Below are 26,518 nucleotides of genomic sequence, written 5' to 3' on the forward strand. Positions count from 1 at the left end.
GTCAAAGTGAGAACACTGGAAGAGAGAGACAAATTCCTGTCTACACACGGAGAGGACCTTCAAAAAAGAATTGAACTACCTTCTGGGCCTGAGGCAACGCCAATACCAACATCAGCATCTGTGGAACCTGAAGACCCTGAGAAGATACCACCCCTTGAAAAATAACCAGATAGATCAGGATGTCTCTGCAACTGTTGAGCTGGAATATTAATGGTTGTAACATTCCGGAAAAAAGGAAGAAAATATTTCATATATTAAAAAAAGAACAATTGGACATTGTTTGTTTACAAGAAACACATGTGACGAGGCTCCACAGAAAAGTGTTAATAAATAAAAGATTGGGCCAGGAATTTGTATCGTCGGACAAAGTTAAGAAGAGAGGCGTGGTGATATATGCAAAAGAGAGCCTGTCACCTAAATTCCTATTTAAAGATGAACATGGAAGAATTTTGGCTATTGAGATACAATATCAAGGAGAGAAACTGCTGATATTAGGAATCTATGCACCTAATGAAGGGAAATCGGAATTTTACAAGAAGTTGCAGGAGACAATGCTGGACTATCTAGACTACAACAACATCATAATGATGGGAGATATGAATGGGGTCGTATCAACTAACATGGACAAGTCACAAAGTCAAAATGTTACAAAAGACGGCAGACTACCTAAAACCTTTTTTGAAATGACTGACAATATGGATTTGATTGACATTTGGAGGACAAAGAACCCACTAGGAAGAGAGGGAACATTCTTTTCTGAAGCCCAACTGACCTGGACAAGAATCGACCAAATATGGATTTCTAGAGGCCTGGCACCTAAGGTCAGAAAAGTGGAAATCTGCCCAAAGACCTGCTCCGACCATAATGCAGTAAAGATGGATATGACACTATTACCAACTGGATCCTTTAGATGGAAGATGAATGACAACTTGTTTAGAGATCAGGAAATTACCAAGAAGGCCCAAAAAGTTTTGAAGGATTATTTTGAGATAAACATGAATAATATGGTGGAAAAAAGAATAATCTGGGACGCAAGCAAAGCTGTAATGAGGGGATTCTTGATACAACAGAATGCAGTGAAGAAAAGAACACAAAATGAGAAAAAAGATAAGATCTTGGATAAAATAAAAGAATTAGAGAAGAAACTAAGAGTGAATCCGAAGTCACAGCCAACTCTGAGAGAAATTAAACTCTATCAAACACAATATTCTAAATTGATAAATCAGGAAATTGAATGGAAGGTTAAATTAATGAAACAAAAAACGTTTGAGTCGGCGAATAAATGTGGAAAACTGCTAGCTTGGCAGTTGAAGAGAAGACAAAGATTAAATACTGTTACAAACTTAGAGGTTGATGGAAAAAACATTCAGAATCCAGTGGACATTAGAAAGTGTTTCCAGAGATACTTCAAAAAACTATACACCCAAGGGCCGCAAGATGATGTTGAGATTAAACAATTTTTGGCAAAAAACGGATTATCTAAATTGTCACAAGAAAATAGAACAATCCTGAATTCTAAAATAACACGACAGGAGATCGAACAAGCTATCCAAAACATGCAACTTGGCAAATCTCCAGGACCAGATGGGCTGACCTCCAAGTACTATAAGACATTGAAAGACTACTTGATACAACCTTTGATGGAGGTCAGCAATGAAATTATGGAGGGGAGGAGGGCACCGGAGTCGTGGAAGGAAGCGTTTATCACATTAATACCAAAGTCGGAAGCTGAAAAGACACAACTTAAGAACTACCGTCCCATCTCTCTCTTAAATGTGGATTACAAAATATTTGCAGACATTTTGGCAAATAGATTTAAAAAAGTTTTAAATGAAGTAATTCATAAGGACCAGGCTGGCTTTCTCCCAGGAAGACATCTGTTTGCTAATACAAGGAACATTATTGACATTTTGGAACTTTTGCAAACAGATATAAATACAAAAGCAGTTTTAATTTTTATAGATGCGGAGAAGGCCTTTGACAATATCTCCTGGAAATTTATGATGGGAAATTTAAAAGAGATGGGAGTGGGACGGGGTTTTGAGAATGGGATTGAGGCGATATATTCAGAACAGAAAGCTAAACTGATAGTTAATAATGTGGTTACGGAAGAGTTTAAAATTGAAAAAGGGACACGACAAGGTTGCCCTATCTCCCCTTTGTTATTTATTTCGGTTCTGGAAGTGCTATTGAACATGATTAGAAGGGATCAGTTGGTGGAAGGAATTCAGGTCGGTCAGAAACAATATAAATTAAAAGCTTTTGCAGATGACCTGGTTTTGACCTTGCAGAAGCCAGAGCCCAGTACGAAAAGAGTATTACAACTGATTAATGACTTTGGTCGGGTGGCTGGATTTAAATTAAATAAACAGAAAACTAAGGTTTTGGGGAAAAACTTGACTAATACAGAGTCAGAACGGTTTCAGAATGAGATGGAACTTAATGTGGTGAAAAAAGTAAAATACCTAGGGGTAAACATAACAGCAAAAAATCTAAGTCTATTTAAGGATAATTATGAAAAATGTTGGACAGAAATTAAGAGAGACTTAGATAGTTGGTCAAAATTGAAACTTTCTTTGTTAGGCCGAATTGCTGCTATTAAGATGAATGTATTGCCAAGGATGTTGTTCTTATTTCAAACACTTCAGGTTTTGGACAAAACGGAGTGCTTTCAGAAGTGGCAGAGAGACATTTCCAAGTTTGTCTGGCAGGGCAAAAAGCCCAGAATTAAGTTTAAGATATTAACCGATGCAAAACAAAGAGGGGGCTTTGCCCTGCCAGACTTAAAGTTGTATTACGAAGCCGCAGCGTTTTGCTGGCTAAAAGACTGGCTACTTCTTGAAGACACTGATGTGTTAGATTTGGAAGGGTTTAACAATACCTTTGGATGGCATGCATATTTATGGTATGACAAGGTTAAAGCAAACAAGGCCTTTAAGAACCATATTGTCAGAAAATCATTGTTTAATGTCTGGTCAAAATATAAAGACTTGCTGGAAAATAAAACACCAAGGTGGCTTTCACCTTTGGAAGCCAAGGCCCGAAAAAGACCCAATATGGAGGCTAAATGGCCAAAATATTGGGAAATACTAGAAAAGGATGGAGACAAATGGAAATTGCAGAGTCTAGAGAAAATGAAAGACAAAGTGCGAGATTGGTTACATTACGCTCAGATCAAAGAAGTTTTTAAAAATGATAAGAAATTAGGGTTCCAGGTGGAGAAATCGAAACTAGAAACAGAATTGTTAGAACCAAAGATTAAGGTACTTTCAAGGATGTATAACTTGCTGTTGAAATGGAATACACAAGACGAAACGGTTAAATCGGCTATGATAAGGTGGGCACAGGACATTGGGCATAATATCATGTTTGAGGACTGGGAGAGGTTGTGGAGTAATGGATTGAAATTTACTGCATGTAACGCCCTGAAAGAAAATGTAATGAAAATGATTTATAGATGGTATATGACCCCAGTCAAACTTGCTAAAATTTACCACCTGTCTGATAATAAGTGTTGGAAATGCAAAGAGTGCGAGGGAACGTTCTTCCACCTCTGGTGGACTTGCCCTAAAGTGAAGGCGTTCTGGGAAATGATTTATAATGAACTGAAAAAGGTATTTAAATATACCTTCACTAAGAAACCAGAGGCTTTCCTTTTGGGTATTGTCGGCCAAGGGGTGGCAAAGAAGGACCAGACATTTTTTATGTATGCAACAACAGCAGCAAGGATACTTCTCGCAAAACACTGGAAAACTCAAGATCTACCCACACTGGAAGAATGGCAGATACAACTGATAGACTACATGGAACTGGCTGAAATGACTGGCAGAATCCGTGACCTGGGAGAAGAGAGGATTGAGGAGGACTGGAAGAAATTTAAGAACTATTTACAAAAGCATTGTAATTTGAGTGAATGCTAAATAAGATGCTAGACTAAAACAACTGAGCACCACTAAATTTAGAAGTTTTTTTTTTTAAGAAAATAAGTAAGACTGTGAAAACTTAGCTCCTTTTGAGAATTATATGATTATGAAATATAGAAGGGATATAAGATTTTAAACAAGATGATAAATTGCTGACAAAATGTTTCAACGATGAAAATGGGAGCGGGAGATGTGAGGAAGTCCAAAGAAAATGTGAAAATATGTTAAGAATGATGTTACATTGTTTATCATGTCTATTTTTATTGTAAAATTTAATAAATTGCTTTAAAAAAAAAAAACAGAAAGAAAAAGTGAAGAAGCTACACAGTGCCTTCTGGATATATTTTGAGATTCCCAACTGAAAGTAGCGCATGAACAAAAGGACAGCTAGCACTACCAGCCTCAAGATGAAGAGAAAAACGTGTCTAGTGCTTAATTTTTCCCCGTGGAAAGATTTCAGTTTCACAAGTTTGCTAGTAACAACGAATAGGTGCAAACTGCAAATACTGCATTAGACAAGCTTAGCCATATCACCATTCAGTTTTGCTTATTAAAAGCTAGTAAAACAGACACACTAAATTGTGTGCAGGGGTGGGTAACCTCTAGGGCAGGGGTGGGGAACCTCTGGCTCACCAGATGTTCCTATTTAGCCAAGCTGGCTGGGGTTCATGGGAGAAGTATTTTGGAAACATCTGGATTGCCAAAGGCTCATCTAGGGCATCAGCAAGTTTTATGGTGTAAATTATTCTATGTAAATTGTCCTAATCTGCATAGGAAAAATTTCCCAAAACCCACATTACTGGCCCTCAGATCTGTGCAACGGGAAGGATGGCAACAGATGAGCGAGAAGACTGCAGCTCACAATAAATGAGCTGGTGAGAATGGAAGCTGAAGAGCTTGCACTTTCTCCAACTCTTAACAGCGTTAAATTAGGGTGCTTTCGAACTGCTAGGTTGGCAGGAACAGGGACCGAGCAACGGGAGCTCACTCCGTCGTGGGGATTCGAACCGCCGACCTTCTGATCGGCAAGTCCTAGGCACTGTGGTTTAACCCACAGCGCCACCCTTAGGACATTCCTATTTTCACTGGAGAAATGTTGGAGCATATGGAGTTAACCTAAGGTACTATTTCTGGGTTAGTGGAGTCTGTAACCTGAAGTGTATGTAACCCGAGGTACCACTGTACTGGGAAGGAAGGACTGATATCCCAGGCAGGATCAAAGCTCCTGATTCTCAATAGGGAATCACTTTTGCCAGTTTCAGAAGGTCATACTGTGTTCTTAAAAAGACATACATCAGAGTTGTATCCAGAGCAGACTTTTACTGCTTCTTTCCCCTGTAGTTCCCATGAACCCCAAAATCTGCAGTTGCAAGGGAGGCACCGAAGCAGCGCTGAAGGATGGGGAAGAATCCAGCCATTGGTGGGGGCCGTTACAGCAGCCGGGGGGGGGGGGGGCGCAGCAGAAGAGACCCGACCCCTCTGGCGGGGGGGGGGGAGAGCCAAAGAGGCAACATCTCTTCGGGAAGGGGGGCGATGCTGATCCCAGTTGTCCTGGCCAAGGGAGCCCTCCCTCCCCCGGCCGAGGAGGCGCCCCTGGAACGGGCTGCCTCATGAAGCGCTGCCTCTGACGGCGTCTCCGTCCCCCTCCGGCTCGGGCCCCTTTCGCCCTGCCTGCGCCCCGTCCTTCCGGCTCACCTTCCTCCGAGACGCCGAGGAAGCCCCAGAGCCCCCCGGGTCACTCACGGCAGGGTCCGGAGAGCCAGACTCCACCTGCCCCAGCAGGAACGGGGAAGAGGGAAGCGCCGGGGACGCCATAGGCACCTCCAGCTGTTTTGGGACTACAATTCCCATCATCCTTGACGGTTGTCCCGTTAGCTAGGGATGATGGGAATTGTAGTCCCAAAGCAGCAAGTTTGGCCATCACTGCCATAGGGGGACCAAAGGGCGGACAGAGCCAAGCCGGATTCCTCCCGATTCTTCGGGAACCAGGAGCCGGCCGGCCCGACCACGCATGCGCGCTGCGACGGAGAACGCGGACGAAGAGGGGAGGAGCTACAATTCCCAGCAACAGCAGCGCCCCGAATTCTTTAAGCGGGAGCAACGGGTTCCGAACGTGCGCTCGGGAGCCGGTGGTGGCGTTGGAAAGCTCTTAGCCCCGCCTCCTTTGGGCGCCGCCCCTCCCCTCTGCGTCCACCTCCTCCGTCGCAGCGCGCATGCGCGGCGTGGTCGGGCAGGGCCGGCTCCCGGTTTCCCAAGCGGCTGCACCTGAGGGAGGAATCCGGCTGGGCTCTCTCCGCCCCTCGCTCCCCCTATGGCGGCGCCGGCGCTTCCCTCGTCGCCGCTCCGTCGCCGGCCGCTGCTGCTCGGCCAGGTGGAGGGCTCTCCGGACCACGCCGTGACCATGGCGGCGCTGGTGCCCAAGGAGGACGGCTTCCTCAGCGTCTCGGAGGACAGGTCAGCGGGGACTCGGCGCAGGGCGGCGGGCCGAGGCGGCAGCGCTTCATGAGGCAGCCCGTTCCGGAGGCGCCTCGGCCTGGGGTGGGATGGCTGTCGGGGCCACGCAGAGGCGCCCCGAGGCTCCCTGGGCAAGGAGAGGGGTCAGCAATAATAATAATAATAATTCTCTCCCGAGAGACCATGGATAATAATAATAATCCCTCCCGAGAGACCATGGATAATAATAATAATAATAATTCGCTCCCGAGAGACCATGGATAATAATAATAATAATTCCCCCCGAGAGACCATGGATGATAATAATAATAATAATAGTAATAATAATTCGCTCCCGAGAGACCATGGATAATAATAATAATAATAATAATAATTCACTCCCGAGAGACCATGGATAATAATAATAATCCCCCCCCCCCGAGAGACCATGGATGATGATAATAATAATAATAATAATGCCCCCCTCCAGAGACCTTGGATAATAATAATAATAATGCCCCCCTCCAGAGACCTTGGATAATAATAATAATAATGCCCCCCTCCAGAGACCATGGATAATAATAATAATAATAATAATGCCGCCCTGAGAGACCATGGACAATGCAGTAGTAATAATGCCCCCCCCCCGAGAGACCATGGACAATTATTATTATTTTTATTTATTTATACCCCGCCCATCTCCTGAGGGGTCAGCAGCCTAACGGCCATGGGCCGGAAGCGGCCACAGAGGCCCATGAGCCACCTCCGAACTGAGGTGCCCACTCGCGTGCTGTGCTAAACTGGCACAGCGCAGTGCGGGAACTCGCTTCCATGGTGCTGAAAATCGCAGGTGCGCATGCCCATGGAGGGATCTCCAGGCAAGATAAACCTTGCTGACCCCTGGGTTACAGGGAACCAGGCAGAGGGTCTTCTGTGTAGTGGTGCCCACCCTGTGGAATGCCTTCCCATCTGATGTCAAGGAATAATAATAATAATTTATTATTTATATCCCGCCCATCTGGCTGAGTTTCCCCAGCCACTCTGGGCGGCTCCCAATCGAGTGTTAAAAACAATACAGCATTAAATATTAAAAACTTCCCTAAACAGGGCTGCCTTCAGATGTCTTTTAAAGAGAAGATAGCTGCTTATTTCCTTCACATCTGAAGGGAGGGCGTTCCACAGGGCGGGTGCCACTACCGAGAAGGCCCTCTGTCTGGTTCCCTGTAACCTCACTTCTCGCAATGAGGGAACCGCCAAAAGGCCCTCGGCGCTGGACCTCAGTGTCTGGGCAGAACGGTGGGGGTGGAGATGCTCTTTCAGGTATACCGGATGTGATGTTTGCTTTGGGTCCCCTTTGGCTCTCTGCCAGTGACTCCTCCCCCCCCCGCCATAAGGGTCGGGTCTGTTCTGCATTAACGGCCCCCACCAGCGGCTGGATTCTTCCCCCGAGGAGACATTACCATTTGGGATGCCCCCTGCCTTTAGCACTCCATTCTCAAGTGTTGCTCTGCTGCCCCCATTGCAACTGCGCTGGTCGTGTGGGCAGGTGGGTTCTTAACTACTCGGAGCAAGAGGGGAGAGGCACAAGTTTTGCACCCCCTGGTCCTGCACTGTTGGTGGGGGCCAATGTAAACTAGGCTCTGTGGATGGAGTGCCTGCTTTCCATGCAGAGGGCCTCAGGTTCAGCAGCTGGTGTTGAGTGTGGGCCAAGCTCCCGTCTCCATCCCTGGAGAGCCATTGCTGCTGGAGACTCCATAAAAGGTAGCTTGGTATGTGGTGGGCAGCTCCAGATTTAGGGTGGTTCAGGCTATTGCCCCGCAAAGAGCGCCAAGCAAAGGGGGCACAAAATTGAGAAGATCCATTTGGATTCTGTTCTTGACTGAGCTCTTCCTTTCTTGGGTATTTTTTTATATGGACTCCCAGGAAAGTTGAAAGGCTTGCAAGTTCTCCTCAGAGGTGCAACACAGAAGCAAAAAAGGGTACCGTATTGGTTTACCTGCTTGCGTATCTTGTCTTCTAGCACAGCAATAATATTCCCCCTAGAAACCTGCAGCCAAGCAGTTGGCTGGCTGGTTCAAATCAATACGTGACATTTAATCTCACCACCTTTGCACATTGTTTGATGGCCTGCATTGCTCTTCCTAGGTTGCTGAGTACTGCAGTCCCAGGAGAAGCCACAACAGACAAACTTTCTTTCCTGCATAACTGTTTGTTGTTGTAGTTTTGTCAGGATCAAGTTACCATTGCATGTGGATACATAACAAGGCCCTGATCACCTTTAAAATGAATGGGGAATAAAGCTGATTGAGATGGGCCAGTTTAGGAAAAAGCTGCAGTGTGAGGGCTGTTTTAGCCTTTCTCTGCCTGCCACTTCTCCATTCCTATCTAGCCCCAACTGCTTCTCCATCTGTGCAGTGCTGAACCCGTGTTTGTGAGAGTAGAGTGTGGAAACAAACTGGAAATAGCTTGAGAGGGAGGAATCTGTTAGTCAGAAGAAGGGTATAGAGAGTGGGGGGCTTTTCCTCTTCATTCTCTACTTAAAACAGCCCTCTTCCAACAGTGTTCTTTTAAAATAAGTAGGAGATGACAAATTGTACTTTCATGCATCTGTTTGCAATGTTGATGAGACAGGCGCTTGCAAAGCCTGCTATTCTCTGTGAGGTTTGGTCCCATTTGCACTTTCTCCTCCAGCTCCAGCAGTCATTGCTTCTTAAGAACTCTGTTAAACATCCTATTTTTTTTGCTGATAGGATAAATGTATGTGTCAGCTAAGTGGAAACTTTGAGATTGCAACTTGAAATGTTGTCTGTGGTATGGTGCAATGCATCTTGTCATGTTCTCCAAAGTTCCTTGTCTCGCTGGAGCCTTCTTCCCCTGTTTCTCTGTCCGTTCTGTGCTTTTCCTCAAGTCTCACTTTCCAACTCTTCTCACGGGTTCCTCTTTTTTCAGTCCATTGCCTTGCTGCATGCCTCCACCGGCCACCTTGCCTCTCCACCCCTTCATTTTACTATCTCCTGTGATCTCTTTCTAGTCCCCAGCTTCCCCATAAAGCTCTGCCTCTCCCTAGGGCCTGTGTGGTGTTTTAATCTTAGACAAATGACAAAGTTCTTTTTCAGACTAGAAGTTGAACTGACTGAGCAACTGTGCTCACTCAGCTGTTAGATAATAATCTGTCTGGGGCTTTTCCATCAGAAGTGTAATACGATATAGTGAGTACCCCCCTTTAATTAAAAAAATTATAGACATAGTTTCTATTTGCATATCACTGTCTTAGAATCATAGAATCATAGAGTTGGAATAGACCACAAGGGCCATCAAGTCCAACCCCCTGCCAAGCAGGAAACACCATCAGAGCACTCCTGACATATGGTTGTCAAGCCTCTGCTTAAAGACCTCCAAAGAAGGAGACTCCACCACACTCCTTGGCAGCAAATTCCACGGTCGAACAGCTCTTACTGTCAGGAAGTTCTTCCTAATGTTTAGGTGGAATCTTCTTTCTTGTAGTTTGGATCCATTGCTCCGTGTCCGCTTCTCTGGAGCAGCAGAAAACAACCTTTCTCCCTCCTCTATATGACATCCTTTTATATATTTGAACATGGCTATCATATCACCCCTTAACCTCCTCTTCTCCAGGCTAAACATGCCCAGCTCCCTTAGCCGTTCCTCATAAGGCATCGTTTCCAGACCTTTGACCATTTTGGTTGCCCTCCTCTGGACACGTTCCAGTTTGTCAGTGTCCTTCTTGAACTGTGGTGCCCAGAACTGGACACAGTACTCCAGGTGAGGTCTGACCAGAGCAGAATACAGTGGCACTATTACTTCCCTTGATCTAGATGCTATACTCCTATTGATGCAGCCCAGAATTGCATTGGCTTTTTTAGCTGCCGCGTCACACTGTTGGCTCATGTCAAGTTTGTGGTCAACCAAGACTCCTAGATCCTTTTCACATGTACTGCTCTCAAGCCAGGTGTCACCCATCTTGTATTTGTGCCTCTCATTTTTTTTGCCCAAGTGCAATACTTTACATTTCTCCCTGTTAAAGTTCATCTTGTTTGTTTTGGCCCAGTTCTCTAATCTGTCAAGGTCGTTTTGAAGTGCGATCCTGTCCTCTGGGGTGTTAGCCACCCCTCCCAGTTTGGTGTCATCTGCAAATTTGATCAGGATGCCCTTGAGTCCATCATCCAAGTCGTTGATAAAGATGTTGAATAAGACCGGGCCCAAGACAGAACCTTGTGGCACCCCACTAGTCACTCTTCTCCCGGATGAAGAGGAACCATTGATGAGCACCTTTTGGGTTCGGTCAGTCAGCCAGTTACAAATCCACTGAGTGGTAGCATAGTCAAGACCGCATTTTACCAGCTTCTTTACAAGAATATCATGGGGCACCTTGTCGAATGCCTTGCTGAAATCAAGGTAGGCTACATCCACTGCGTTCCCTTCATCTACCAGGCTTGTAATTCTGTCAAAAAACGAGATCAGGTTAGTCTGACATGACTTATTTTTCAGAAATCCATGCTGACTATTGGTGATCACAGCATTCATAGGTGCATATGGTTGCTGGCCCTGGGTTTTAGGCGTATAATCTAATATTTGATCATTTTCAAGTTTGTGAAAATTTTAGGGCCTTCTTTAATGACCTTAAGTAGCCCTGTTTGTATTGCGGAACTTTGCTAAACTTAGGGGTAATGAATGCCTTTCTATTTTTCCTTCAGCATTACTTGCAGAATAAAACAACCAAGGCAGAGTCATAAAGTTTGTTTTGTCAGTTCTCTGTTGTGTGACCCCTTAAACTGGCTGCCTTGGCATGTCACAATAAACCATGGTTAATGTTTAACTTAACTTGCTCAGCGGTCCCCACTTCTACTGTCTCTGCAAGCAACAAACCAAAATCCTTGGCTTGTCCTGTTGTCCAAACCTGGGTTCATCACATTTATTAGCATTACTCAAGTATGGCAGTTTGCTTAGAGAAAGCGATTGTAGACCTTGAAGAGAACACACCCCAGTAAAGGAGATAATAGATATGGAATAGAACAAAGCTTATTTTGCGGGTTCAAGTTCTTTAGTTCTTTCATAGGTTTTCTGATAAAACATTTTAAAAAATGTTTGTGCAAATAAAGGACTGTAACTTCAACATCATCTGGTGATTTGGTTTTCTAAAACTGTCTTGATTCTCCACCTATGGAACAGATTTTGTAAAGGCATAATATTATTTTAATTTAGTTCCTGGTTTCTTTAAAAAAAAAATAATAGCAAGACTCTTCTTATTACCAATAGTTTTTTCCCTTCTAGAATGTCTCAGTGAAAGAACAGATTTGTGTTCAACTGTTGACAGTATTATGCTGACGTAAGCCAAAAATGCATAGAACAATCAGTGTTTTCAGTAACAAAATGATCTCCGTAATCACTCTTTCTCCAGAGCTGCGTGGAACTGAATAGGTCTATAGTTATGAGGCGATATTTCTGTGTCCAGTGTAGAATTAAATCCTTTTATGAGCCAAAATATGATCTAAGAAGCACAGGCAAGACAGGATGGGTGCCTCAGCCTGCGGTCTCCGTTTTGTCTGACTTCGTGGTTACAATATCTAGCTTAATTTTTCTAGATTATGATTATGATTATTTTCTTTATTGTTTCATAATGTTTATACAAAGTCTGGTTGTTAAATAAAAAGGCACCTCAAAGCGGTTTACAAAAAGTTAAAACAAGAAAATCAAGAAAAATTCACAACCGTACTTCAGAACATACAAAAGTTAAAATACTAAAACAGATTAAAAATCACCTCAATTATCTAAGCTTTATTTTTCACCCCGTGGTTCCCTACTTAGTAACATCTTGCCAAACGAAGAGTTCTAAAAGCGTTCAAAATGTTTGTGACTTTTCTTTTAGGCCTAATGAAGATACTGTTAAATACTGGCATTTGAGCCTCCCAAGCCTGGTGCCCTTTCAGGTGTTTTTGCCTACAAAGGTTGTTTGGGACTGAAGGGATTGTAGTCCAAAAAATCTGGAGGGCACCTGGTTTCGGCAGGTTGTTTCATAACCTACCAAAGCTACACTGAGCTGGTTCCCAAGTATGGAATCAAAGAATCATAAAACTACTGTCAGGGGTTCAGGGACAGAGGCACAGGGTAGGCAGGAGATGGAGAGCGATGGGGATGAATCCCAGGACAGCGAGGAAGAGGATGACAATGACTCTAGAGATTCCATGAGTCTTTCCAGCGAATCAGAGGATTCCCAGAAGGGGGCGCCGGTGGTCAAGGCCAGGGGAGCCCCAGGGGGGACTTGTCAGGAGCAGGGGGCCAGCGGGGGATCCCAAAGTGGCAGCTGGGCGTCAGGACCAGCCTCCCCGCCAGAGTGCAGCGAAGGGGGTGGAGGTTCCAGTGTATCAGGGGAGGCGGCTCCGGCAGTAGAGAAAGGAGGGAGGTCGGAGCAAGCCACCCTCCCGGAAGGGGAGGGGAGTAGTGAAGGGAGTAGCGTAGCTGTCAAAAGGAAAGTTAGAGGTTGGGGGCGCGCGCCAAGTTCAAATGTAGAGGCGCGCAGAAGTACAGGGAGCCCGGAGGAGGGGCCAGGTCCCAAAGCCCGCAGGAGGGGGCAAGAGCAGTCTGATTCCGCGTCGGAGGAATCCAGGAGGGGCGAAACCCCAGCGGGCAGAAAGACCCTGCGGAAAAGGAAAGAGAGAAAGAGGTGGAGCAGCGCAAGCCTCTTAAACTGGTGCAGGGCGGGGACAGATTCAGAAGGGACTTCAGCGGTCTAAGCCTAGCAGACGTAGGGCTGCGCGCCTCGGATCTGAAGCAAACAATGAACTGCAATAAACACGTTTGTATATAAGAAAAGAAAGGCGTTGGTCTTTTGTGAGCTGAGACTTGAGGCAGCCCTGACAGTAAGTCCCTTCTCCAAAAAACTGCAAAAAATTTTTTTTTGCAAAGCTCACGAAGTTTGGCAGACATGACTACTGAGGAGCAGATAACGACCCTGCAAAACGCAGTCGCTGAACTCTCCGTTGCAGTACGGGTCTCTCAGAAGACAGTTGCCGAAGCAGAAGCGCGATGCCAGGATCTGCAAGCCAGGTGGGATCAGGCGTGCAATCAGGGGTTCCCGGGGTCCAGATCAGAGGGAATCGCTCTGGGACGAAGGGGGGGCAATTTAGTAGCCCACTTCGATGGGAACCTGAAGCATTATCCCAACTTCAGAGCAGACGTCCTATACGCGCTGCATTTGCTTCGAAAAGACTTCAAAGATGAGGAGGAGAAAGTAGGCTTTATTGTGTCCCACTTGCATGGGGAAGCTAGAACCTGGTTACGCAATTTGTGGCGCGAAGATGGTCTTGCCCGCAGGGACTCTGACGAATTTATCAAAGCCATGGACGCTTGCTTCCAATCTACCGTTGACGTTGATGTGGCGCGCCAGGAGATGCATGGATTGCGGCAGGGCAAGGCTACAGTGCGTCAGTACCATTCTCGCTTTTTTGCATTGCTGAATGTGCTGGGCTGGGAAAAAGACTCCTGGCAGTGAGAGACTTGTTTTGGGAGGGGCTTCATGGCTCAGTAAAAGATGAGCTGGCTAGGGGAGACAGACCTCAAACCCTAGCAGACGTCGTCCAGAGGGCACTCACGATAGGGGTGCGTCACGAAGAACGCCCTTGGCACAGTGAGGAGGGGCGTCACGTCCGCCCACCAGCTAGAGCGCCTCCTTTTCTTCTTCCCAGGGACCTGGGACGTACAAATCCCTCGCCTATGCTGAAGGGAGGGGAGGAGCCAATGGAGCTGGGTCGTGCAAAGGCTCAGTCAGCTGCCGGAGCCTCAGCGTCCGGAGCAGTCAAGGCGAAGCCTCCTAGAGGGACAAGGAAGTGTTACATCTGTGACAGCCCACAGCACATGGCTAAAGAGTGTCCCCAGAGGCTCCAGAAGCACACTGCAGCCTTAGCAACAGTAACAGGGGAAGAGTTCCAAGGAGAACAGTTTCAGGGAAACAAGAATGCCTGGATGGAAGCAGAGATGCTGGGGCTCCACCAGGCAAGTCAGTGAAGCAGTCCCCAGCGCTTTTGCAGCCTACAGACCCCTTACCACCCAAGCCAGTGGTGCAGCTCACTGCTACTCTCCAGCTACCTAATGGACTCACCCTGGAAGTCCCCATTACGATTGACTCAGGGAGCAACGCAGACTTCGTGGGGATGCAGTTCATCAAGCAGCATCGCATAGCGCTACTACCAGCCACGCTGCCTCTGAACGTCGTCACGGTAGATGGCAGAAAGTTGCTGGGTGGGCAAGTGGTACAACAGACGCCACCCATGCTGCTGAAAATTGGGAATCATCGCGAGGTCATCAGTTTCAATGTCACCCAACTGTCAGACACGCCTATAGTGTTAGGCATGAGTTGGCTGGATAGACACAGCCCATCATTAGCGTGGTACCAGCGGCAGCTCACCTTTGGCTCGTCCTACTGCGCACAACATTGCATCCAGACAGGCCAGGAGGAGGAGGGCCAGGAGGAAGGGCAGCAGTTGCATCTAGGCATGGTGCAGGCAGTGCCCCACAAGTACAAGAGGTTTTTGGAGGTCTTCTGAGAAAAGGAAGCTGACCAATTACCACCCCACCGGCCCTACGACTGTGCAATTGACCTCTTACCAGGGGCGACGCTGCCGACTGCGAAGCTGTATTCCATGTCTGAAGATGAAATGCAGGAACTCCGGGAGTTCATAGATCACAATTTGAAGCGGGGATTCATCCGAGAATCCAAGGCCGTGGGGGGCAGTCCTGTGTTTTTCGTGAAGAAGAAGGACACGCCCCAAAAAAGGCTCATTGTGGACTATAGGGCCATCAACTCGATGACAAAGCCCAAGGCCTTCCCCATGCCCAAGATTGACGACCTGCTCGCGACGGTGAGGAAGGGGAGGATCTTCACCAAGTTGGATCTACGCAGAGCATACAATCTAATACGCATGAGGGAAGGTGACGAGTGGAAGACGGCCATGTTCACGCCGCTGGGCACCTATGAATACAGAGTTATGCCGTTTGGTCTCCAAAATGGCTCCCACTGTTTCCAAGCATTCATGCACCACGTGCTAGCAGGACTCCTCTACAAGAAGTGTGTATGCTTCCTCGACGACATTCTGATCTTCTCAGAATCGCAGGAGACTCACGAGAGAGACGTAAAGGAGGTCCTGCAGAGGCTACGGGAGCACAGGCTCTACGCCAAACTGGAGAAGTGCCAGTTCGACGTGACGGAGGTGGATTTCCTCGGCTACCGGCTGTCCGACAAGGGACTAGCCATGGACAGCGCCAAAGTCCGCGCGGTGTTGGACTGGAATAGTCCGCGCAATCGGAAGGAGGTCCAGAGGTTCGTCGGTTTCGCCAACTTTTACCGCAAGTTCATCAGGGGTTTCGCGAAAGAGACGGCAGCTATCACGGACACCCTCAGTTCCAAGAAGAAAAAGTTCACCTGGACGGACCAGGCGGAGCAGTCCTTCAGGAGACTTAAGAGTCTCTTCGCGTCCGAAGACCAGCTGCTACACGTGAATCCCGGCAGGCCCATGCGGGTTGAGACTGACGCATCTGACAGAGCAGTGGGGGCCGTCCTCTTGCAGGAAGATCCGCAAGGGAACTGGAGGCCCTGCGCTTTCTATTCCCGGAAGCTCAGCAAGTCGGAACAGAACTACACCATCTGGGACAGGGAGTTGTTGGCCATCCACGCGGCTTTCAAGGCGTGGCGGCACTTCCTTATCGGAGCCAAGCACACCGTGCAGGTCCGCACGGACCACAAGAACCTAGAGTATTGGCGCACGGCGAAGCTCCAGAGCCAGAGGCACATGAGATGGGCGGAGTTCTTTGCGGATTTCGATTTCCGGATAGAGTATATCCCGGGAGACAACAACGTCATAGCGGATGCGCTCTCCAGGAAACCGCAGTATCTCGAGGAAGCGGCACCAGTGGCAGCCAGGCACATTTTCGCACCGCAAGCGTGGGCATGCGCTTCCGCCGCCGTGGACCTGGACGCGGTACGACGCGCGCTACAGACGGATCCGTTCGCACAATCAAAGATGGAGGAGGTGCGCAGAGGGACAGCAAAGGACGGCGAATTCCAGATACGCGACGGTCTGCTGACCCGCAAAGGTGCTCTCTACGTGCCGGGAGACGATCTCCGCGCGAAGGTTTTACAGCAGTTACACGACGCACCCAGCGCGGGTCACTTCGGCAAAGAAAAGACGGCGGACTTAGTAGCCAGAGACTTTTGGTGGCCCCAGATGCGGGGAGAGGTCGCGGATTACGTCGCCAGGTGTGACATTTGTCAGAGGTCCAAGCCAGTGCACAAGAAGCCAGCGGGATTGCTGGAACCGCTGGAGACGCCACTACAGCCGTGGGAACGGGTGGCGCTGGACTTTGTTACTGATCTGCCCAGTTCGCGGGGCAAGACGGCGGTGCTTGTGGTTGTAGACCTGTTCACCAAGATGGCGCACTTCATTCCTTGCGCGAAGGTGGCAACAGCGGAACAGACCGCCAAGCTGTTCATAGACCACGTGTTCCGGGTGCACGGCTTACCGCGGTCCATCCTGTCCGACCGGGGTCGCCAATTCATTTCCAGTTTCTGGCAGAAGCTCCTGGGCATCCTGAATGTCAAGATCAACTTAGCGTCGGCGAGACACCCGCAAACCAACGGCCAAGCGGAGAGGGTCAACGCCATCATGCAGCAGTACCTGCGATGTTACGCCAATCAAAAGCCTGCAACTTGGGTGGACTACTTGCCGATGGCCGAGTTTGCCTACAACAACACGAAGCACGCGTCAACGGGGGTGACACCGTTCTTCGCCAACAATGGGCGACATCCCAGAACCTTCCCGGCGTTGGAGACAACGACGCAGGGGAAGTCGCAGGGAGCTGAGCATTTAGCAGCAGAATTGCAGGAGGTCCACGAGGAGCTACGACGGCACTTGGAACTAGCTAAACACGCCTACAAAGTGCAGGCAGACAGGCACAGGAGGGCAGGAGAAGACATCCAGTTGGGGGACTGGGTATGGTTAGCAGCCCAGGCGGTGCCGGCCAAGTCGTTAGCTAAGAAGAAGCTAGGACACAAACAGCTAGGGCCATACCAAGTTGAGGGCAGGATCAATCCCGTAGCTTTTCGGTTGACCCTCCCAGAAGGTTCCCGAATGCACCCGGTCTTTCATAGGTTGGTGCTTACACCCTACAAGGCCCCACACAGATTTCAGGAGCCAGGGACGGCACCAGACCCACGTAGAGAATCACCAGGGGGGGGGGAGTCACCGAGGACCCCGACACTCAACGAGGTCACGGAAATTCTGGACTCGAGATGGGGGGAGGAGGGAGTGGAATACCTCCTCGCCAGGGAAGGTACCCCGGCCAGCGCCAACAGTTGGGTGCCAGATTATGCTCTGGAGGAACCTCTTCTTAAAGACGAGTTCCATGCACTCTTCCCACACAGGCCCATGCCAGAGGAGTATTTTGACGACTGGCTTTTTACGCCCACACTTTCAGGCAGCACCTTCCGGGGGTTCTCCTCCGCAGAGGAGACCACGCCGGAATCGAGCCCTCCAAGGGGATCGTGCTCGGGGGTGGACACGGACCGCTCTTATTGGTGGGACGATCAACCAGAAGTGGGGTGGCGAAGGGGGCCTTGGCAAGCAGCATCGCCTGAAGTAACAGGGGGAGGGAAGGGTTTGGAAGTGTTGGGGGAGGACCCCGGTTTCGAGCACGCATACACTGAACTGGAAGCAGAGGAGATCGACGTCGATGAACTGTATCCAGCGTCTACCCCCGCTACAACGGAGCTCCCGGAACCTGCGCCCGAGCAGCGGGAGGGGGGAAGGGGGGGCTTCGAGGGGGGATGGATGTCAGGGGTTCAGGGACAGAGGCACAGGGTAGACAGGAGATGGAGAGCGATGGGGATGAATCCCAGGACAGCGAGGAAGAGGATGACAATGACTCTAGAGATTCCATGAGTCTTTCCAGCGAATCAGAGGATTCCCAGAAGGGGGCGCCGGTGGTCAAGGCCAGGGGAGCCCCAGGGGGGACTTGTCAGGAGCAGGGGGCCAGCGGGGGATCCCAAAGTGGCAGCTGGGCGTCAGGACCAGCCTCCCCGCCAGAGTGCAGCGAAGGGGGTGGAGGTTCCAGTGTATCAGGGGAGGCGGCTCCGGCAGTAGAGAAAGGAGGGAGGTCGGAGCAAGCCACCCTCCCGGAAGGGGAGGGGAGTAGTGAAGGGAGTAGCGTAGCTGTCAAAAGGAAAGTTAGAGGTTGGGGGCGCGCGCCAAGTTCAAATGTAGAGGCGCGCGGAAGTACAGGGAGCCCGGAGGAGGGGCCAGGTCCCAAAGCCCGCAGGAGGGGGCAAGAGCAGTCTGATTCCGCGTCGGAGGAATCCAGGAGGGGCGAAACCCCAGCGGGCAGAAAGACCCTGCGGAAAAGGAAAGAGAGAAAGAGGTGGAGCAGCGCAAGCCTCTTAAACTGGTGCAGGGCGGGGACAGATTCAGAAGGGACTTCAGCGGTCTAAGCCTAGCAGACGTAGGGCTGCGCGCCTCGGATCTGAAGCAAACAATGAACTGCAATAAACACGTTTGTATATAAGAAAAGAAAGGCGTTGGTCTTTTGTGAGCTGAGACTTGAGGCAGCCCTGACAACTACTATCTTAAACACTTCCCACACTCAAAATAAAAAAAATCCTTCCAGTAGCACCTTTAAGACCAACTAAGTTAGTTCTTGGTATGAGCTTTCGTGTGCAAGCACACTTCTTCAGATGTATCTGAAGAAGTGTGCTTGCACACGAAAGCTCATACCAAGAACTAACTTAGTTGGTCTTAAAGGTGCTACTGGAAGGATTTTTTTTTATTTTGACTATGGCAGACCAACACGGCTACCTATCTGTAACTTCCCACACTATCAGACTAACAAGATGTTGTAAACACTCTGAATTATGATAACATCCTTTAGTACAAAAATTACAACCAATCTGAATGAGAAGACTTGTTAAGCTGTATTTCCCTCCTTTAAAAGGGTTTTTCTGCCTGCTGTAGCAAGGGTAATGCACTGTGCTAGGTGCTGTATGGTTTTTAATTGTATTTTTTATAGAAATGCAAAAGACCACCTGAATGAATTTTGCAGACTGCAATTTGGAAATCACAGCTATAGAAAAAAAATTAGGTTCATTGGACTAACTGGCCTAGTTCCCATCTTTGTTGATAAGAATTCCAAAGTTGGCAATTATTTTATAAATAAGGGTTTTTTTGGCCTTGTTAGCAATGGTCATTTAAAAAAGCAAGTTGGTAATTTTATAAATCACATTCAAATTTCCCTTTGATTGGTTGGTAGCTAGCTGAGATAAATACTTTAAAACTCATATAATCTCTTAATGAAAGATGAAGGCATATTATAAAAGTGTCAGATTTGGTAATACTGATGAAATGTTGCGTGCTATTGAGCCATCTCATGTGCCCTGTTAATATATGAATTTGAACCCCTTCTTTGATGTGATTCTAATTTTGATCATAGCCAACATTCAAAATTTGCCATGCGCATTTTGCTGTTGGCCACTTGCGACCAGCTGAAGGTGCCCAGGTGCCAGGATTGCGTTTGAAGTCTCTTCATCAGCCTAGATCAGGCGCGTCCAACTCCCAAGAGACCGCGATCTTGCAGTGATCATTATCATTGAGCTTTTTTGGACATGCCTGGCCTAGATGAACAAACTGTTCTGCACCTCCAACTTGTTCTGCAGGTTCTCACAATCATCCATAGCAGATTTGGGGGTTCATGGGAACTACAGGGTAAAGAAGTAGTAACTTTGCATGAGAGGAAATCTGTTCCAGATACAACTCAAATTTGTTCTGCTGCATGCCTTTTTAAGGACACAGTATGACTTTCTGAAACTACGGTAATTTGGCAAAAGTGTACCTGTTGGGAATCAGGAGCTTAGATCCTTCAGTCCTTTCTTACCCATATTATTTGGTATCTTTTCTTTGCATCTTGAGGTTGTACTTAGCTCTCATTTGTTTTCCTACAGTCCAGTTATTCAAAGTACCATATTTTTCCATGTATAACACCCCCCTTCCCCGTGTATAACATGACCCCTATTTTTTGGGACTCAAAATAGAGGAAATGAGGGAAGATTGCACAAAGATTGCTTTTTCTAGGGGGGATTGCCCAAAGTTGTTGAGCTTTTTGCTTTTTGGGGGAAGCGATTGCCAACAATCACTCACCCGCCTGACCGCCAATGCCAATCACACGCATCCACGAAGCCAATAACCGTCTGACTGCTCGCCACCAGCAGCCGACAATCGCACATCTGATTGCCGCAGCAGACCTTGCCACAGCCATCATTCACTCCACCAAATGCCAATGACAATCTCCTGCTTGCGGCAGCCACCAATCGCATGTCCCATCTCAGCACTACCCGTGTATAAGGCGACCCCAAATTTTAAGCATTGTTATTTAATTAAAAAAAAACCCTCATCTTAAACACGGAAAAAACGGTATATGTGTTCACATGCTTAATAAGTTAAATAAAAATTGCCCTGTTTTCTCTGGAAATTGATCTATTGGTGTTTCATTCTCAGTAATCCCAGAGGATTTTAAAAATAGATTTGTAATCCAGCCTATGCAAATATCTCAAGGTGCATAACAAACTTTCTCCATTTATCATAGATCCCTTTCATGATTATCCGTGGGTATGTGAAAGACTGATGTGGCTAGGCTCAGGACAAATTCCAAACATTGGGTGATTTCACTCAGTGTAGACCCATTGAAATTAAAGGCTCTAACTTACCGGTATGTTTATTTCAGTGGGTTTACTCTGAGTAGAACTTGATTACCTTCAGTTGTGTCTTAGCTTTTTTCCAAATCACAATTTGCTTCCTTTTGAGAGTTACCGTATTTTTCGTTCTATAAGATGCACCAGACCACAAGACGCACCTAGTTTTTGGAGGAGGAAAACAAGAAAAAAAATATTCTGAATCTCAGAAGCCAGAACAGCAAGAGGGATCGCTGCGCAGCGAAAGCAGCAATCCCTCTTGCTGTTCTGGCTTCTGGGATAGCTGCGCAGCCTGCATTCGCTCCATAAGACGCACACACATTTCCCCTTACTTTTTAGGAGGGAAAAAGTGAGTCTTATAGAGCAAAAAATACGGTAACTGGTAGGCAGCGTGGAAGATTGCTCCATGGTGGCATCTGTTTCCTGAATGCTTAGGTTGTAGAAAAGTCATTGTGCTGTACTAAGCAGGAGGTCAGTGCCAAAACGTGGGAGGCTTTGTGAGAAATCTGAAAAAGTTGTTAAACTAAATTTGATAATATAGCTGGCATAATCCACATAATGGGGTAGCTGGAGGGTCTCAGACCCTCTGTGCGTTAGGGACTTCCCTTGCACACAAAGAAAGGCTCTGGCGGATTGAGTGGAGGAGACTAATAGTGCGTCCATTGTTCAAGAAGGCGAGGAAAGGTAGCCCACCTAGGAGAAGGAACACTCTGATCCTAAACCTCCACTGCCTTCTTCGTTTCCCCCCTCCTTGCTGCCTGTATGAAATGGGCCGGAAGGCTGGAGGCTTACCACCCATTATGTAGACACAGGGAGGAGCTAGCAAAGAGCAGTGGTTCCTACTGTTGACTTGGCAGGACTGACTGAGCTCTCTTGGAACCAGATGGCAGTGTAGTGTCTATGGTTGTTTTTGGCATCCGTCTGTCTCGGGAGACTATGGAAGACTCTGCGTCTGGGGTTACAACACCTGCTGTGGCTTTAGAGACAGACACGGGAGAGACATGTTTTGTTGCAGCTGGGGCAGGTGAAAGTGTTCATTGTGCTCCTGCAGATGCACCATGGCGTTTCTTCTCTCTCTGCTCCTCCCAGCAGTCATTCCTCTGCTGGTCACTGCTGTGGATACACAACCTTGACTGTCTCCGGATGCTGGGGTCGTCTGCAAGGGATTCTCAAACGGCAATGGTGGTTATTGCCAGCCTTCAAGTCTTGTTTGCAGACACCTTTGTAACACAGAGTTGGTCTGCCAACAGGCTTGGTGCCTGAAGCCAGCTCCCTGGAGGATCTCCCTTGGGGATCCTGCCATCTTCCATTCTATAGACATGGGCAAGCCAGCATAGACGTCACTGAGACAGGAGTGTGAACGTGCTGGGAATGTGGGTTTGGGAGAGCCCATCTTTGAGACTCTGTCCTGCCATGTGATGCCCAAAATCTTCCTGACACAGCATATGTGGCTCCTGGAAATTGTGAATTGCCTGTGGCTCACTTCCATAAAGCAGTGTGCTCAACACATAAGCCTTGTAGACCTTCATCTTGGTATTGGATATTAGCATCACATTCTACCATGCCCTTCTGGAGTGGTAAGCCGTTGCCGTAGCTGGTAGGATAGCATCAAACAACCAGGACCAATCTAATTCATGCACACTGTCAGATAGATGTATATAAATTCAGCAAATAAATTAAATAAACAAGACGACAGCAGAATATGAAGTTCATATGTATGTAGAATGTTGTACATAGCAGTCTGACTTGAACTGGGGTTTGAATTTTAAAAAGATAACTTGTTTGTTGGACTAACGGATTCCCACCAACCCCTTGGAGTTGCCATGCTTTGTGCTTTGTCTCTCGCCTCTCTCCCACTGAGGTTCTGCTGAATAAAAAGGATCACAATACAGTCACAATCTATTTTCCCTTCTGCTACAGAAACCTTTGTGATCACATAGACCCTAGTCTAAGTACGTTATGCAGTTAAGTCAGTTGTACAGTTCTTTCAGAGTTTAGGGTTCATTTGTGAAGCAGTTGGAATAAGAAGGGCAGCTTCCCAAAATAAAGAGGAAGAATAAAAAAGGGAAGAGGCAGGGAGAGAGGAGTTGGAAACTATAGCTGATCAGACAGTGGAACAAATATGAAGGGAAAAAAGCTCAGCTCACAGCTGACTTAATCCTGCAGGGAAGCAGTTCTGTGCATCTCCTGCTAAAGGCTTTAATTCAGACTGAAAGAGGCTCTTGGGATTTCACTTCACTGCGTACCAGAGAGATGCCCAGCAATGCTTCAAAAGTGACACTTGAAATGACAATCCTCCTAGAATGGCGTGGTGCACCCAGGTATCTTGCTGTGTGCTAAATGAGCTGGAAATGGGTGTGCACAAGATGTGCCTTTTCTCTCTCTTGTGGCTGCCGCATGAAGAGAACAGGACCTTGCTTCTGGGTTCAGGAACGACAGAATTATCATGATGAGGTCTTTCTTTGGGGGATAGGGTAGTTGACTGTGCTTCTGTTTTCGTGCTGAACTCTTGCTTGCTTTTCCTGGATAGTTAGGAAGGAAATTTTCATCTTTGGAAATCTTAATCATTTTTCATTTGGAATATCTGTAGATAGAAATATATATTTAACATTCTGCCATTACAAGCCTATCAGCTTGCCGGATGGAAGTGTCTCCTGCCACTCTCCCTGCGTGCAGATCTGGGGGTTGTCTTGACAGACATACCCGCAAGACAATTTTGGGAGGCCTGCAGGGGAACGGAAGGGAGGAACCTCCATTATGCAAGCAGAAGCCCTTGGACAGGGCTTTTGTTGATAGGGTTTTTTAGGTGAATGGTGCCCTTTTTATATACAGTCATACCTCATGTTACGTTTGCTTCAGGTTGAGCGTTTTCAGGTTGCGTCCCGCGGCAACCCGGAAGTACTGGAATGAGTTACTTCTGGGTTTCACTGCTCGCGCATGTGCGGACGCGCAAAACGATGTCACACACATGTGCAGAAGCGGCAATTCACGATCCACGCGCAGACGCAGGTTGAGAACGGGCCTCCGGAACAGATCCCATTCTCAGCCAGAGGTACCACTGTATATATACTATATACATACTGTCTGTCTATACATCTAGATACACATATGTGTACATATACAGATTAGTAATTTTCAAAGCAATGGGCATTGCATCTGAAACTTAGTCTGGAGAAGTCTGTTGGGAACAGATTAAGTCAGTTGTATGACTTTTATTCAATCAGCCCGTGAAACCAGACTGTTAGGTAAACAAAACAATTCCATGAGAATTAATGAGTTGTGTTGATAAGACTTGCCTCCTTCCTCCCCTTCAGCCTCTTTGTCGACCTGCCTGACATGTGCAGAACACCTGGGAGGCTCAGTCAATAGAGCCTCACACTCTTAATCTCAAGGTTGTGGGTTCGAGCCCCACGTTGGGCAAAAGGTCCCTGCATTGCCGGGGTTGGACTAGACGGCCCTCGCGGTCCCTTCCAACTCTACAGTTCTCTGATTTTAAATACACATTTGTTGCATGCATGTGTTATGCTTTTTAGATGCTCATGTAAAATACTTTGCATGGACACTCTTCTAAAAATATGTGCAAGAAGGCAACCAGAGAACTGTGCTGTTTTGCTTCAGAACAGGGCCTGATAATATCTATTGACTACATAGCTTGCAGGTATCTTGATTTTACTAGACTCCTGTGTCAAAGGCAGGGCATGCTTTGGAGAATGCATTTCCTATTTTCTTATGACCTTCCTCCTCTAAAAATAATTCACCTTTTAAGTCTTTCCTGGTCTGCCCCTGGATTAGTCAGAGGTTTGGCTAATAAAAATCCCTTCTGCTAATGTTCTTGCTGTACTTGATTTGCTCTTTAGGTAGTCTCTGAATGGTACTGTTGAAAAGCTGCCTGGTGTAATTAAAAGTTTCTGCATAAGCCTGTGTCATTTCTGCTGCTGACTGTGTTGACACCTCAGGAACCCTTTCTGCCTGATCTTGTACTAAAGGGATTGGGTGGTAGTGGCTTCCTTGAGTTGGACTCCAGTTCTTAAACTTATTGGATTCCGCTCCCTCTTGTTTACTAAGTTTTAAGCAAACTATGGTTCAGAAAGGGTTCTGCGTTGGCACATAACACCTAGCCACAGTTAGAACAAACCAAGGTTTTTAAGTCAACACAAACATGACTTCAGATTGGCTTGGCTTGCATGTAACACTAAGCCAAAGATGGCTTAATGTGAATGTGCAAACATGCTGGTGGTACATGGAAAATAGTGGCCGCTTTGCTACTTCTCTTTCTGCTTTGTTGCTCTAGTGGGAGATAAACCATGGTTTGGCTTGATGTTACAACTGAACTTGGCCTTGTGATTTGTTTCACTGCAAACAAACCGCAAGCTGTAACCAAGGTTTTTTTCATGGCTTACCAAACACCATTAAGCCATTAGGTGGAGTTTGGACAATTAAACAAACTACAGTTAATTTCTGTGCACTGCTCTTGTTCGCCAGAAGTGGCTTAGTCATGCTGGCCACATGACCTGGAAGCTGTACGCCGGCTCCCTCGGCCAATAAAGTGAGATGAGCACCACAGTCTGGGCTTAAAACACTGTTTACCCATGCTGTGTTGTAGGTAAAAGAAAACCTTGACTAGAGTTGGAAGAGATACTGCAGTTTTCTGCAAGCTATTGGGAGCAGAGCAGGATTTGAGAGTTCTTGATTGCTCAGTAGTATTGCATCAAGCTTTCTGTTTACTGATGGTCTAGCTGCTGTGAATAAAACATTAGCCCTGGGCTGAACTGTTGTGTTATAAAGGCTGAAAAGAATTCAAAGCTTGTGATTGTGTTGGTGATAAGAAGGAATAAGGAGGGATATTTAAGTTGTATCTGTCAACACACACACACACACACACACACACACACACACAATTGCTAGTGCATGAATTGGCTTTTGCATTGCAATAATCTAAACTTTACCAGAGGTACACATGTTATGTAAGAACATGTAACATGAGGGCAAAAGAGAAAGGAATAAAAGATGACAATCTCATCGGCGTGGATGGCAGAAATGTAGAAACTGATGACGGCTGGAGCTGATTCACCACACAAATAAGATATTTGGGGGTCAGTTGTGCTTATTTCAAACTAATTAGCTGGCATCTGCCGGGGATTACACTTTTGATTAAGTTTGTAAAGTCTTTCTGGTTTTATAGTCTTAGCTGTGGATGCTATCTTGTATCTCTGAGAGAAGTATTTAAGAGATTAGCAACTGGCTGATCCTCGTAAAACAGTGTGTCAGCAGTTAATGTTTTTATGGCAGATTTCTGTGCACATAATAGTTTGGTCATCTGGAGAGAGAAGTTATTCAGATATTAGTATCATAGATAAGAGTGCAAAAATGACCGTAATAAATTCCAACAAAAATGTAAGCCATTTGCAACGTTAGAGCA

General features: G+C 47.0%; 1 protein-coding gene and 1 long non-coding RNA gene across 2 annotated transcripts in view; one reads left to right on the forward strand and one right to left on the reverse strand.

Moving 5' to 3' along the window:
- The first annotated feature begins 6,143 nt into the window (after positions 1-6,143).
- Positions 6,144-26,518, forward strand: part of WDFY2 (WD repeat and FYVE domain containing 2) — a 45,153-nt gene continuing 24,778 nt past the window's right edge. The window contains exon 1 of the mRNA XM_080999249.1: positions 6,144-6,377. Within this exon, the coding sequence (XP_080855375.1) occupies positions 6,235-6,377 (143 nt within the window). The 5' untranslated portion in view covers positions 6,144-6,234. The remainder of the gene's footprint in view (positions 6,378-26,518) is intronic.
- The window catches only part of LOC308473785, a 29,312-nt gene continuing 12,421 nt past the window's right edge, over positions 9,628-26,518 (reverse strand). Inside the window, exon 3 of the long non-coding RNA XR_013984317.1 lies at positions 9,628-10,815. This is a non-coding gene — a long non-coding RNA (uncharacterized lncRNA). The remainder of the gene's footprint in view (positions 10,816-26,518) is intronic.

The sequence above is a fragment of the Podarcis pityusensis genome, assembly GCF_964106645.2.
Source record: "Podarcis pityusensis genome assembly, chromosome: 3".
NCBI lineage: Eukaryota > Metazoa > Chordata > Lepidosauria > Squamata > Lacertidae > Podarcis > Podarcis pityusensis.